The 15856-nt window shown below is 41.8% G+C and overlaps 1 protein-coding gene across 1 annotated transcript in view; it reads right to left on the bottom strand.

The window, feature by feature from the left end:
* GPC6 (glypican 6) overlaps positions 1 to 15856 on the bottom strand; it is a 1070003-nt gene that overhangs the window by 13780 nt on the left and 1040367 nt on the right. Inside the window, exon 7 of the mRNA XM_059902833.1 lies at positions 4540 to 4676. Within this exon, the coding sequence (XP_059758816.1) occupies positions 4540 to 4676 (137 nt within the window). The remainder of the gene's footprint in view (positions 1 to 4539; positions 4677 to 15856) is intronic.

Here is a 15856-nt window from a genome sequence, read left to right as displayed (position 1 = left end):
TGTCATGAAATGGTTTGGAACTCTTGGAGGACAGACAGCTCGTTGGTTGTGCTAGTGAACAGAAGGTAAATTCTTTGACGTGGGTTCTGAGCTCATTGGCAGGAGCTGCCCAAACCATCCTTTCTTGGTAGAATTGGAGTCAGCAAACTCCAGGGCGGGTGGGAAAGAAGACCCACGAGCCAGTCCTCAGGGCTGCCGAGCTGTCAACAGCAACATGCCTCTTTCCTCCCATCTGTAGCCACACTTTTCATCACTTCCAGGATGTGCACGCAGTGTCCCTCTCCCCCAGGACAGTCAGCCTTCGTGGGGTCTTCCCTCCTAAGCATCCCAGAGAAGGGAAGTGGGCTTTCAGCAATGTCAGCTTGGACAGTTGCCAGTTTTCTTCCCAGACAGACAAATCGTTAACATGCTCCCTGAGGCTTGCACCTGAACTGAAAAAGGGAACATCTTACATATTAATAGGAACTTAAAGTAGGGCTGCCAGATAAAATACAGGATGGCCAGTGAAATCTGAATTTCAGATAAACAATGAATCCTTTTTTCAGTGTAAGTGTGTTCCACTTGGTGTCTGCTGTTTTTAATGTGCTAAATCTGGCAACTCTGCCTTAGAGCCTCGCTACTCAAAGTGCGGTCCCCGGACCAGCAGCATCTGCATCTCCTGCAAGCCTGTTAGAAATGCAGAGTCTCAGGCCCACCGCAGACTTACTGAATCAGACTCTGCATTTTTAACAAGATCTCCCAGATTTTAGCCTGTACACTTGAGAAGCACTGCTTTAGAGTTTACCACCTATTCTCACAGACATTATTGCACTGGTCTTTAAATTGTCCCAGTGGTTGGCAAGGGAAGGAGAAGCAGGGAAGGGCCTCTGCTGACCACCTGGTCTTGTTGTAAATGGAGATTTACGTGCTGACAGGGTGATCGGTGCGCCCACAATTTCCTCCCCTCAGAGGGCACAGTCTCTTCCTTCTACCTCACCTCCTGTTTCCAGACCTGCTCCGCTACTGAAGCAGAGTGAGACCTGCCAGAGATGGGCAAAGGTGGGAGCAGGGGATGAAGGTGGGTTTATGTTCTGGGGGAACGATTACTCACATACCGTTGACCGTCATCTCAACACAGCAGCTTGCACCCTGTGGTTACCACAGCCGCATCTGTGTGTATCCTGTTTTGTTTCAAGTCATCATTAATTTCAACGGGTGATATTCATTTACTAACACCTATTTGGGAAAATAATACATACTGGAGTAAAGGGACATATCAACTGTAGGAGTCGTTTTGATTTCAGAAATGTTAGCATGTGAAATAGGCATGCTTCTGAATCAAGGAAGTATGGTAGAGAGCCTGGAGCTGCACGCAGAAAACAATCAGGAGAAATATGAATAATGGCAGACAAGTCTGAGCAAATACTTAGATAGGATAAAAGGGCTGCAAAGACTGGCTGAAGAAATCAGATGGATAAAATACAAAGAAAGGAAGAAATGTCTGGGTGACCGGCAGCCTCATCCCTGTTTTAAAACAGCCTTGAGTTTTAAAACACCAGACAATCTCTATCAATGCTAATAGACATCGCTGTTCCATATCTATGAACACTTGATAGATTTTTTGTTTTTAAATAAAGGTTCTGGTTCTTTTATTTCACAGGATGACAAGAATAACCTTTCTTTCTTTTTTACAAGCATTCCTAAACATTTAAGAAGGTCTATCATCTGAAAGGCCATACTTCAAAAATAGGGAAAAAATAGGTTGCCTGCATTACCAACGGATCTTTTAACTTGCAAAATAGTTCAGTGGAATTTTTTTTTTTTAATGAAAACTTCTTTTGTGTGTTCCTCGATCAATTAATATTTGGATGAGAAGAAAACTTCAATTAAATTTAATCCAACAAATCTTTATTGGTTATCTACTTACAATGTTATTAAATATAAAGTTATAGGGTTTCCCTGGTGGTGCAGTGGTTGGGAATCTGCCTGCCAAGGCAGGGGACACGGGTTCGAGCCCTGGGCTGGGAAGATCCCACGTGCTGTGGAGCAACTAAGCCTGTGCGCCACAACTACTGAGCCTGCGCTCTAGAGCCCCCGAGCCACAACTACTGAGCCTGCGTGCCACAACTACTGAAGCCCGCGTGCCTAGAGCCTGTGCTCCGCAACAAGAGAAGCCACCGCAATGAGAAGCCTGTGCACCGCAACGAAGACCCAATGCAGCCAAAAATAATAGATAAATAAATAAATAAAGTTATAATATTAAGATTCCATTCCAGTGGAAGAAATAAAAAGGAACTAAAAAAAAAAACCCCTTGAAATTGTAATTTTTCAATGGAAATATAATTTGAGTCACAAATATTTGACAGCGTTATCTTTTTAATGATACACTGGGTTAAATTCTGGAATATTCATGCAAATGATTTTATCACATTAAGTTTGATGATTTCCCTCGCACACATAAAATCCTCCAATGGCTTCCCATAGACCTCAGGATAAAATTCAAATCTGGTCCCTGAGTACTGATCCAGGTGTGTCTCCACCTATGCGGTCCTTTCCCAACCTACAGTCCAACAGGAGGGTGTTTAAAGTTCCAAAATCCACTGTCTTCTCTCAAGCCACTGTGCCTTTTCATGTGTTGACTGACAGACACCACTGCCATCACACAGTACTTAATTGACAGAACCTTGCACAGTGCCTGGGTTGAGGGAGTGCTTAATAATATTGCTGATGAACTGAATGAACCAAATGTAGACCCACTAAATCTTTTGCAGAGCAAATACTCTGTTTCATTTATTCTTCTAACCTGGGGAGAACAGTATTTATCTGTCATTTGTTCTAGAGTCAGGGTATTAAAGTGAAAAGAATACTCTCTAGGGTTTGGGAAATTTCAGCTTTCACCCTTGTTAGTCGGCTAACCTTAGACTAACGTTTTACCCTGTCTCGGTTCCTGACACAGTGAGGAACTTGGCTGAACCATCGCAGTCTCTTTTTGCTCTAACTTCAATGGTCTTTACCTTCCTCATTCATTTTCTTGATGGAATGTAGTCTGCTCCCCAGTCCCCTGCCCAAAGCCTTTTTTTATATTTCCTTTTGTAAGACACTGCATATGCGCTAATATCCAGTAACCTGTGTAACTATCCACGGGAATGTAGCTCAAAACGCAGCCGCTGTTTTAGCCAAGGCTAAAATGTAAACACAGATGGGCAATAGAGCAGCTCGGAAAATCAGCCACTTTATACATTAGGCCACCTGGTCATCCTTTACAGTGTCTTTTTGTACAGTCATTAGGAAAAGACACATTAGAAGCTGTTAATTCACAGCTGAATTTGCTGGCCCAAGGTCTCCTTCCTGAAAGGTCGGACACTGATAAATTACCAAGCATTTTTGAGGAGAATGCTGTTGACACCATGCACGGCCTCTTGGACCCTCATGATCTAAGATGTGCACATTGATATTTGGGGGTAACTTGAAATGATTACAGTTTTTTCTACAGCTGTCTTGTTTTCATCTTGCTAAGCTCTCTCTAGTATGGCTAATAATCTCATTACCAATAGATGCTAAAAAATGCAACTCAGCAGTGTAAGAAGTTACACCCAGTGAGCACCTCACTTGCACCCCTTCCTTCTGCAGCTTCTTCTGAACTTAATATCCATGAATCTTCTTGTTCCCTTTTCATCACAGCTACTTCATATGCTTGAAACCGCCCAATAACGCCCCAGGACAGTCCCCACTCTTAGGTTCTCCACCTCTTGGTTGATCCCCCAAGATTCCTTGAGTGCAATTTACCAGCTGCTCTGCCCACCTGCATCCCCACTGGGGAGGGCTCAGGCAGACTCCTCTCCTGGGGGCTGCCCGGCCTGCCAACTCCCAGCCAGTTCTCCCGTCCAACTTCTCCACCCATGAAAACTCAGGCCAAGCCCATTTCTGGGCTGAATCAAGAAATTCAGAAATTCCATACCAAGTGGCAGTAGCATGGGACGGCAGAGCAGAGGATAAGAACAGAACCATCTCTCATCAGGAGATTCCAATAGGACTTTTCAAGGCACGGAAACTGTGAGAACGCTTTCCTGGTTGTCTGTCTGTCATTTTCTTTTTCCCTAACCCTTTCAATGAGACTTCGATATTTTTTTTTCTCCAAGGGTGAAAAAAATTACAGTTGAATGTTCACTTCCTGTTTAACTTGTGATAGAAAAAACCCAGTAAGCTGTGCAAATTTAACTATGGATAAAAATAGCTCTGCTATCTTAAAGTCAGTAAGTGAACATAAAAAGCTCTTTGTGATCTCAGGATGTCTGTATCCTGGCATCTGTCACCATCCCTCTGTCCTCATCCAGAGGCGAGGCATTCAGAACAAGGATTCCACGCTTAATGGCACCTTGAGAGTAAGTGCTCCCAGGTGCCCATCAAACCTGTCACTCTGAACAGCTGTCACTAAGTGACGACTTGTCCCTCCACCCTCCGTTGCTTTTTGCATAAACAGGTCTGCAGCACTGTGCCAGGAGAGCCTTCCAAGGCTAGATGTGCAATGCCCCATCCATAAGAACAGCGAGCCACCCTCACCTGGCTTTGCTGTGCCCGTTCCAACATTCCTCTTCGTTGGACGTGCCCGCCGTCACACTCTCGTCCTTGCAGATGGTGTAGGGCAATGTCGACCAGACCTTTTTAGAGAGCTTCAGTTTCTCTTTTATGTCTGTGACCTGATCAAGAAAGCAAGGAAAGAGAGTGAACATTCTCCCCAGGCGTCGTCCGCTTCTACACAAGGATGCAACTCAGGGGAAGGTTAGAGAGTCTGCTATAGGACTAGCACAGGCTCTCCATCAGCTTTAAGAGAGACACCATCCTGCAGGATTTGTTGCCCAGGAAAGCCTCACTTCTTCCTTTCTCCATCTCCCTCTAGATTCCAGCAGAGAGTTCTCAGGTAATTGGCTCCTGGTTTTCCATCTTTTCTGTCCTCCCATCCTTTGAAGTAAAAACTTCTGAAGCATCTCAATTGGCTTCAGGTCCCTCTCCAGCTGGGAGAAATAGGTGTTCTCTATTGCAAACACCTTCAATATATTCTTTAGGATTCATATGCCTGGATGTCAGATAAATGCACCTAAAGGATGCACGAAGAGATACAGCACTTTCCCCAAAGGTCTACTTGTTTCTGCAAGAAATGAATATTGTCACTAATTCAGCTGCTGGTAACCCCTGCACTGGACCAAGTGACAAGCCCACACAGCACACTCTTGGACAGCAATCCAAACCCACTTAAAAATCTCTAGCAGCAGATAGAAGAGTCATTACAAATACAAGCAAGTGTAAAATCCACAGCCCTGTGGATGGATGGCCGGGAGAAGCTTAGTACCAGCATCTTTAGTGCTTTCAGTCTCAGCACTGACTTTTCGTCTGTGGAAAAGGTAGAGAGAGAGATTCAGTACAATTTTGGCTCCATAATTAGAATCTACTTTCATGCAGTCACAACCCTTATTTCCTATTCTGTCTACATGAACATTGGGAAAATCTGTGGATGGTTGAAATGCCTCTGTTATAGGTTGAATTATGTCCCCCTAACATTTGTATGCTGAAGCCCTAACCCTCAGTACTTCAAGAATAAAACCTTATTTGGAGATGGGGTCTTTACAGAGGTAAGGAAGTTAAAATGAGGTCATTAGAGTGGCCCTAATCCAATATGACTGGTGTCCTTATAAAAAGGGGAAATTTGTACACAGAGATATGCATAGAGGTAAGACAATGTGAAGAGACACAGGAAGAAAACATTCATCTACAGGCCAAGGAGAGAAACCTGGAAAAAATCCTTTCCTCACAGCCCTCAAAATCAACAAATCCTGCTGACACATTGATTTTGGACTTCTAGCCTCCAGAACTGTGGGACAATAAATTTCTGTGGTTTAAGCTGCCCACACCTCATTATGACAGCCCTAGCAAAGCTATACAGCATCCTAGAAGGGAGGACCACTGACACTTGTAATCAGTGGCTTCTGGAAACAAAGTATTCTGTGTTTACTGTGGATGGAGTACAGATGTGAGAAAAAATCCCAAAGATCTGTTGTCAGGTTTAAGAGGAAACACAAAGAAATAAAAGATCTCTGATCTTTCATGTTGTCCCCAGTCATATTTCTTTGTAGTTCCAGAATTGTACAGTTTTGTGTGTGTGTGTGTGTATTGCTGCTTTTTTTAATTGAAAAAAGCCCATGATTCTTTAGGACGTGATACAAGATTATTTTCCGGTCAGACAGTCAGATCATAATTTCTACAATTTCTATAATAACCATAAATTCCAAAGGTTCCTGTTCTTCCCACCCCAATTCACTTTTGGCACCTATATGTGAAATGTCACTTCTGAAAAATGGGGAAAAAATATGCTAAGGACTAGGCTTTTACCACAGTCCTCCTTTCCTGATGAAAAATGTTCTGATTGCTGAATTTTGAATGTTGATACAAGAAAGATGAATAATATCTTATCAATAAAAATCTTTTTCTAACTAGATGGTTGTCTCAGAAACAAAGTTATATTAGAAACAGCAGCCAGTTCTCAGAGGGAAAGGAGCAATGGCTTCTCTTATCCTTCTGCACTTCTTCTAAATTCAGAATTTACTGAGCAATTCTACGAGCGGTAGCGGGGCATCTGGCATAGGCTCTGGCTTCATGATTTTAGAACACACAGAATTGTACAGTTTTTGGCCCTTGCTTATTTGTGATTCTGATGATGACAGAGATTTCAGTCATGGGAAATATCTGTTAACCAGTAAGTACTGAAGATGACCAGAATGCTGAATCCAAGAACCTGGTACACATCCTTCAATAGTGTGATGTTACTTTTGTTTCAGAGCATAAAAAAATCCACAAGTAATGACCTTCCAAGGAGTAGCTTACAATCAGCAAATGTTTAGGGTAGCTTAAAAACTACACTCTCGGGCTTCCCTGGTGGCGCAGGGGTTGAGAGTCTGCCTGCCAATGCAGGGGACACGGGTTTGAGCCCTGGTCTGGGAGGATCCCGCATGCCGCGGAGCAACTGGGCCCGTGAGCCACAACTACTGAGCCTGCGCGTCTGGAGCCTGTGCTCCGCAACAAGAGAGGCCGCGATAGTGAGAGGCCCGCGCACCACGATGAAGAGTGACCCCCACTTGCCACAACTAGAGAAAGCCCTCGCACAGAAACGAAGACCCAACACAGCCAAAAAAAAAAAAAATTAATTAATTAATTAAAAATTAAAAAAAAGAAACACAAAGCAAAACAACTGCCATTAACTCAATAATGCTTTCAGATGAAATTGTATTTAAAAAAAAAAAAAAAAGTAATCTTGCCCCAAATATTTAACCTGAATCTTATCAGGCTTCTGACTTAACAACTTCCAGTTTACAGGAAATATTAACGATAGAGGTATAAACTAAGTAACACCATAAATAAATGATCAGACACATCCAGTGTGTGGGATATTATATAAGACAACTGGCCTTGACTCTTCAAAAGAAGAGGGAGAAAAAGAAAGGAAGATTTTTGTAAATGAAAATAAAAACAAGAACAAAACTCTAAAAGCATAACAACCAAATGCTATGTGAAGACCTTAACTGAATCCTGGATGTGGAGGTGGGTACTGAGGGTTAAGAGAGAGTTTTGAGATAATTGAGGAATTTTGAATATAATATAGGTAGTAGATGATGTTACTGAATTCCTGTTAATATCTTAAGTGTAATCGTGGTATTGTGGTTGTGTAGGAGACTATCCTTGCTTTTAGAAGATTCACAAGGAGGTATTCAGAGACAAAGTGTTATTTTTGTCTTAGACTTACTTGAAAGTAGCAAGAAAGTCAACCATGATTAAATCTACACAAAGAATACATGGATGTTAACTTTATTATTTTCCCAACCATTTCGGTGTCATTTGAAAAAGTTAAAAATAACAGAAAGTTGGGAAAAGAAATAAGACTTTATTGTCAGGGCACATGGTGTTTAAGAGCCTTGTTGCATTCAGCCTAGGGCAGTAACTGACTCAAAACAATTGAGGGCTAACTGGGAGATTTCATTGAGCTAAGGCACTTACATTCGATCTTCAAAACTCTGTGCTAAAGTATTACTCCCTGCTTGCAACTGGGAAATGGGGGTTTAGAGAAGTGAAAAAAAATGGCGACAGATCTAGTAAATGGCAGAGATGAAATTCAAATTCAAATGTAGACTTCAGAATTGTTACTCTTAACCACTAGGCTTGATAGGGATGTTGTCTATAGCTATGGTCTCCAACTTGTGCGTGTTGGTTTGGTGGTGCGGTGGTGCGCACGTCCTTAGGGGTGGGTAAGATGACTCAGTGTGATTCGAGACAAAAACATTAGAACTTCTATTTCTATTTTTTAAATATAAAAATATAAGGGGAATTAAGCCTTCCTAATATTTCATCTATCTACCAATTGATATGCCTTCAATCAGTCCTTGTAGCAGTGGCCATTTCTCAATTATCCCATGGGAAGAGTGAGAGTAGACATTGGGAAAAGGCCTGAAATGGCACCTTCCTCTCCCCTCATTAGCTGGCTCCTGGGGTATTGAAATCTATCCCAGTTCATAAGTGCTGGTTAAATGCATTTATGGGCTAGATTATGTAGTTTTAACTAATTCATGAAATGGGCCAGTGACTGAAAATGACTTCTGCAAAGAAACTTTGGATTTCTTTCTTTTCAAACAGTGCAAGCACAAGTGAACAACAGTAAAATGGCAGGTATGATACTTCCCTCACTCTTGATACATCTGCCACATTACAGAGTAAAAATAATAAAGGTTCTGTATTTTATCTCACTCTTCAAAAGTTTCTATTTTTTGCATACATCTCACAAGGTACAGAGTATATTAGTTCAGCACTGCTTATATATAATTTATGCAAAAATAGTTATAAATATACTGGGTGTCTATGATTCTGAGTTTTTGCTGATAGAAATGTGAGATCAAAAAAAATCGGAGCTTGCTAGTCTATAGCACAGGGATTGACACAATATATTTTGAATCACTGACTCAGCAAGCAAAAACATTTAGTGAAATCAGTTTAATGAGATAGGGAAGTGTATTATAATTTAGAAAAAGTTCCAATACATTGGTTAAATAAGAAAAAAGGCTTTCGTTGCTAGCATTCATCCATTCAACACTTCGTATATGCCTTCTGTAAGTCAGGTTTTCTGCTACCCCGTGGGGATACAAACATGGCTGGTACATAGTTATTGCTCTTGAAGGGTTCCTAGCATCCCTGGCTAGAGGCGGGTAATCAGACACAGAGCAAATAGGATAGTCATGGATAAGCAAAGGGCTCTGGGGGCACTGACATCAATTTGTCCTGAAATTTCCTTTCTGAGGAAAACCATTCCCTCCCAAGCAAATAAAGCTTTGCTGATATTTGCTTTTGGGAGGCTGCTGAACTCTGCCATGGGGACTATTAGGAAGCTGGGAAATTAGTCATTTCTATCCGGAGGGAGAAAAGCAAAAAAATGTATCATGTCCTCCCAAGTTTTCACCTCCAACGATGGGCTGATTTTATCCACGTGCAAGTCATCGCTTTTAGCCACCACTCTGGTCTTTAGCTCCTCCTTTTGCTAAGGTGCCTCTGTGCTTTCCTGACTCCAGGGGAATATCTGCTCCACGGTGGAGATTTGCTAAACAGCGCTGTGCATGTCCTGGGTTTTTAAGGAATATTTGTTCAATGAATAAATACATGTACAGTATTGCCAATTATCTGCTAAGGGAAGTAAGATTTCAAAAATGATCGATTATCTGTCAGCAGCTGCCTTTTGGACTTTCCTTTGGAGAGGAAGGAAGACATGGGCACATTCTGTCAGACTTTCTGAAAAAAAGTGCTCTCCCCTGACCTGATTACCCCCGAGCCAGAGGGAGATCTCAGATGATACCTCCAATCCTCTAAGTAGGATTCTAGTCTCCTGCCTTCTTGAATGTCATTCCAGGTGTAATTTACATAGGTAAGATGGAAGAACCTTGGAGATCTCAGAGGCAATCTGGGCTTGGGGGAAAAAGCCATGAGAATTTAACTAAAAATGGAATGAATCCCATCTTAGACAGCCTTTACAATCCTTATAAAGACATACCGTTTCCAGTAACTTCCCTTTGGTTTTCTAAGCAAGTGACCTGTTAAATTTTGACTGGGAGTGTTTTTGAACTTTGTTATTACCTTTGGTTCTATATGGATTCTTTGATGGGGCATATTTGATCTCTTCCAAGAGACTTTGCCCATGGCTGTCTATCTGCTACCTGAGGCCCATCTACACTGGACCTTTTCTATCCTCTGGATCTTGCCTGTGAAGTGTGAACTGTCAGAAGACCCCCGGCTGTCTTCCCTCAATCATGTCGAGACCAGAATTCACTTCACTGGATACCTGTGGTGTGTACCTGGCCGGATGCCCTATCTGCTCACAACTTCAGAAAGATTCCAGTGTACCTATGTCATCTGTATGGAAACATAATGTAACTGGATGTAAATAATATATACCATATCTTTAGAAAAAAGATGGTAAATATTTAAAGGGCTGTACACTAAATAATACAAGTTGAGGGGGTGAAAAAAAAACTATGTGAATATTTTATAGGCTGAACGTCATTTGTTAGCTTTGGAAAACAATCTGTTTCAAGAAATAAAGGCAGCCTTTATTAAAAAATGGTACATGATACCATTTTTTCAACCTGCGAGTTTAATAATCCGGTTTCAGAGACGGTGACCTCATCTGGCTTTACTCTAGAGAAGAATGCTCTTTTCTTATAGCACCAAGTCATTCAACTCATGGTGTCAACCTGTATTGGAATTCAAGCCGTGTATCCACCTCCAGTGCTCAAACGATGGTCTGCATGCACGTGTTCACGACTCCTCACTTGACAATACATCCAGATCGTCTGGAGTAGAGTATTTAAAGTTCCAGTGTCTCAGAGGGAATGCTAATTTCTCTAATGGGGCCAAATACCTGTGAATACAATCTTCCTCATATTCTTAAGGAAGTGGGGTTACTGATGCCCTTTAGTTCAACGAAGAGGCTGAAGACACATGACATGCTTAATCTACTTGTTCAATTTATGTTGAAGCTTGAACTCAAGTCCATTCTTCTGATACGGCTTTTAGCATCCTATTCACGAGAACGTCAATTTTCCATTTGTTCTGAGTCTGTGAAACTCTTTGGTGTTATTTTTCAGGTCTCAGATTGTCCCTGTCTATCGTGTAATGTTTTGGTAGGTTCTGGAATGCTTGCAGAAATCACCTGTGACACCTGTTTTTTCTGGAAGCTTCTAAATAGGTCTTGGGGATGACACAGCAGGGTCCTGTTACATGCAGTTTATCAGTGAACCCAAAGCAGACTTTGGCTACACAACACTGTCACCCAGCACTCTGCTGAGGGCTTGGGTCACAAGACAATCTAAAACCAGCCTTGCATTCTGGGCTTTCTCAGATATTCCCAGGGAATTCAACAACACGTTCTTATCTGTTACCACGTGACATAGTCTCCCTATTGTGGATTGGTGCTTTTCACATTACTTGCCAAGGACATAAACACATATGCGTTTTGTAGGAAAAACTAAGAGGGATGAAAAAACTGGTAGGAAGTGAGACTCGTTGAAGGTTCAAAAAGACACTGCTTAGTTTTGTCAAGTTTCTCCGGGGATTGGGAATTGGATAAAAAATTTGAAAGTCTGCACCATCCCCTCTGGCTTCAGGTTTAGAGTTTCTCGGCTAGAGGATGACACTATATTAAAGGCATGACCTTGAAAAGACAGATGGAGCTTTTTTCTGGCAAAACACTGGTCCTCAAAGTGGAATAAACATGGGAAACACTTTCTTCCTCTGCTGTTCAGGTCAGATTTTTGCGGCAGATCTTAAGAAAACAACAGCGAAGTTTCAAATCTTCACGCTCATACCTAATGTCCTGATTGTGCCTCATTCCTGAACGGTATTATAACTTAGGCAAGAAAGGGTAGTACGCGTTCTACACATCCTTGAGAGATGGCACAGTTTGACATTGAACTAATCTCGAACTCAAGAGTGAAAAGAAAAAAGCAGGAAGACGTTTGGTCCGCGGAAATGCATGCGATCAAAGTATTACTTTGCACAGTGGGTACCTAAATTGTGGCACTATTTACTTCTCAAGACTGAAAATAGAAAGAACTTCAAGAAGTGGTTTTTATCACTGAATCACGGAAAATAGAGGCTCAGCAGAGCTCTCATGGCCCAACACTTCTAGAGCATTGATACTCATTTAGACTCAGTTTAAATGTTTCCAATGACAGATATCAATGCTAATATGAAGAGCACTTGGGATTTGCTGCCTGACCCAAAGCAAGTCACTGCCCCTCTCCGAGCATTTCCGGGGGTTTTCACGGACAAGGCTAGACTACGAAGCATAAGCATGTTCTTTCTCCTCCTCCTGTGACTGGCATTGAGATGGAGCTCCCAACTTTCCCTCTTGCTTTGCTTTGTTCCTTTGCAATCTATGTGGATTCTGTTTTTTTCTGCCCATCACCTGGTAAAGTCTCCTTTTGATTCATTTCTGACCTTAGGTCTGTCCAACCTTTGCTGTCTCACTCTCTGCTCCCAGCTTTTGAGACCAGCTCTGTCTTCCTTGATTGCTACCTTTGGTCTCTATTGCTTCTCAGGCATTATTTTGGCAGTGTAGGTGCAGACATCCCATGGAGCTTTCCCTGATCTAGAGCATGAATTGTGACAAGTGCCGATTCTAAGTTAGGTTATTAGACATGTGGTCTTTATGATGCCGAATAGGAAGATCTCAGAGGCATGCTCAAATGAAGAGAAAGAATTCAGTATTTCTAGCAGTTATAAAGCAGTTTGGATATTTAAAGACTGACCTCTGCTCCCACCATCATTTATTCTATCACTATTGAATGAAAACTTGTGGAAGTTCTTTGCGGCTCGAAAAGCAGATTTCCCTCACTTTCCCTCAATTTTCTGATATAGCCAACAAGATCATGGCAGTGGCTTGGACTGATCCCTTTGTATGGGACTAACCTGGAAATTAACACTAATTCAGGAAAGTGCCAGAAAAAGCTTATATATTTAATAGCCCAATTTTGCCAACATGAAAAAAGCTTGAAGTTCTGAAAATCCAGTCTTGCTGAAAAAATTCTGATTCTTTGCCAACTATTACTTCAAGTGTGCGATCTCTCCATAGGATCTTTGAAGATACTCAGAAAATCCATATAGAGTCTCTAACTCTACCTGTGATTGAGATACTGCAGTGATTCTGTTAAGCTCATAACCACCTGAAGCTACTCTTAAAATGTTGAATTTTCATCTTCAGGGAATGAAATCCAGGGCATTACAAGTATGTCTGCTAATTAAAAAAGGGGGAGGAGGCATGGCAAACATTCAAGTGGAGGCATTCCTGAATATTTTAGGGTCTATCATTTAATTCTAAATGTGTGGGGCTGTATTCTTTCACACCAAAGCTGAGAAACAGGTGTGTATTCTGGTCTTTTGCTCTGAAGCCACTACAGATATTTGGAACTTACCAAGGAATGAGAAATATCCTTTTGCTTATGCAAGATTGGTGTAATTGAGCAGGACCTTCTTAAGTAAGATATTACAAACATGATTCCATCCAACAGCAAGAGGACCCACAAAGATGTACACACAAAGTAATTTAGGTGAAGCATAGAAAAATATTCAGCAAGTGGTGGGTGGAAATCAGATTTCTTTAAATTCTAAAACCATTTAGGGTAGAGATGGGTTGACCTAAATCTCTTATGGAATAGGCGACAAAAAGCATACAGATCTCTTTTGGGCATGTGTGATTTGATTTATACTTAACTATGTAGACTTGTACTTCGTGGTGAACAATAAATGCTATTTTTGCATCTATTGTGTTATATTCATGATAGAACACAATGTTCTGCCTTTTCCTTCACGGATTGATTGGGAACTGATTCTAGTTTAATTGCCAGTGATTTAGGCCTAAGGGAATTTGAAGAACAACAGAATGAGATACTAATAAATGCAACCAAGAATGTCAATCACAGGACCCAAGGATGTCCATTAACTCTAACTCAGACCTGTAGTCTATACACTAGGAAGAGAAGAACAAGATAAGTGAATAATTCCTTCCGTGGGTCTTAACTTCAACATCTCTTCTCTAGGGCGGGCCTTGACCCCCAGGGCCACTTAGGATCTCCCCTGTATGTTCGCATAGGGATGCCTCTGGTTTTTCCTGTCATAACGATTTCCCCATTCATTGGGACTGTGGATCTTCCCTCCCAGATTGCAGGTGACATCAGGGCAGGACCTCTGTCATTTATGTTCAGCACATCCTAGGAGATGAGTGTCCCATCTGGCACAACACCTGGTTTATGGCAGCACTCAATAGACAGCCAGTGGATAAATAAACGAATGAATAAATGTAGTAGAATAGGCAGAGGGCAAATCTAAATTCTGAGTCTCCAAATTAAATTGTAAATGAAATTTGAATTGTAGATCTCTTTACTTGCAAAATAAATTGTTGTCTTAGGGAGGGGCATCTCTTATAAAACTCCCTACTTTATGGAGAAATGGTTGTGTAGGGTCTACTTATGGGTAGTTGCTTCAATTAAAGACACACACACACACACACACACACACACACACGCATATCAGTTTAGTGTCTACAATGTACTGGGCACACAGTCACATATAAGATGGTCTTGCCTTCAGGGAAATTACTACCCAGTGAGAGAACAGACTTACACATAAATAAGCATAATAAATTGCTCACAGGTTTCAGGGCTGTAGGGCACGAGAAGTCAAGTCAATGTTTTACTGTTGAGGAGGAGGTGGCATCGAGGGAGGCTTCAAGGAAGAGGTGGCAGTTGAACTGAGCCTTAAAGGAGGAGTAGCACCTACAGGTAGAAGGGTTGGGAAGATCTCTTTTTGGCAGAGGGGCCCTGAGTGGTAAAAGTTCATAGATGTGAAGGCTCTTCATTACGGGAGAGAAGCAGATGTGCCCGGAGTGTGGAGATGTGTTTGCTTTAACTGTAACTTTGGCAAAGTCGCATCATTTCCCTACAATTTGGTTTCAAAATGGGGAAACTACTGCCTTTCCCTGCCCCCTGCTGTCTTCTTAAAGACTTAATAATGCTCAATAAGTTAATATATTGCGAGGGGACTTGGAGCTGGAAGTTCTTAATGAGTAGAAACGTCACCATGGGGACAGATGGCACAGGGGGACGAAAGTGCGCTCTTTCTGGGAAATCAAGTTCTTACTCCTGGGAGGTAAATTACCTTTTCCTGGGAGCCATCTGGTTACCTTAAAGATCCAATTTACCCCATGGGGGCACCGAAGAGGGGTGCCATTTACTCCCCTTATGATTAGACTCCAGTGACATCATAGTACTTGACTTTCACCTTTACATCTTAACCATCCAATAACCTAGACCGATTCCCTTGGTCTCCTCCAAGTGGCAAAGATGTCAGAGCTCCCTTTTTTAGCTCTAGTGGGAGAGGAACAATCTTTTAAAATAGCAGAACGTCCATTCTGGGCAAGGAAACAATGAACGTCTAAAGCAGCAACATCCAATAGAAATACGATGTGAGCCACAAATGTAATTTAAAATTTTCTAGGAGCCATATTAAAAAAAGTAAAGTGAAGATAATTTTAGGAATATATTCTGTTTAACCCAAGCCATCCAAACCAACATATAATGAATATGAAACATTTTAATTAGATAGTTTACATTCCTTTTTGTATTAAGTCATCAAAATCTGGTGTGTGTTTTATGCTTACAGCCCATCTCAGTTCAGTCTACTGACCTCTCCAATGCTCAATGGCCACGTGCGGCTGCTGGCTGCCATGCTGAGAATATAGGTCTAAGGTCCTTCCCCGGGCACATCGGGGAGTGGGGGCCAGTGACGTGGGGGG

Source organism: Balaenoptera ricei, chromosome 18, assembly GCF_028023285.1.
Source record: "Balaenoptera ricei isolate mBalRic1 chromosome 18, mBalRic1.hap2, whole genome shotgun sequence".
Lineage (NCBI taxonomy): Eukaryota > Metazoa > Chordata > Mammalia > Artiodactyla > Balaenopteridae > Balaenoptera > Balaenoptera ricei.
This window is presented reverse-complemented; position numbering and strand designations above follow the sequence as displayed.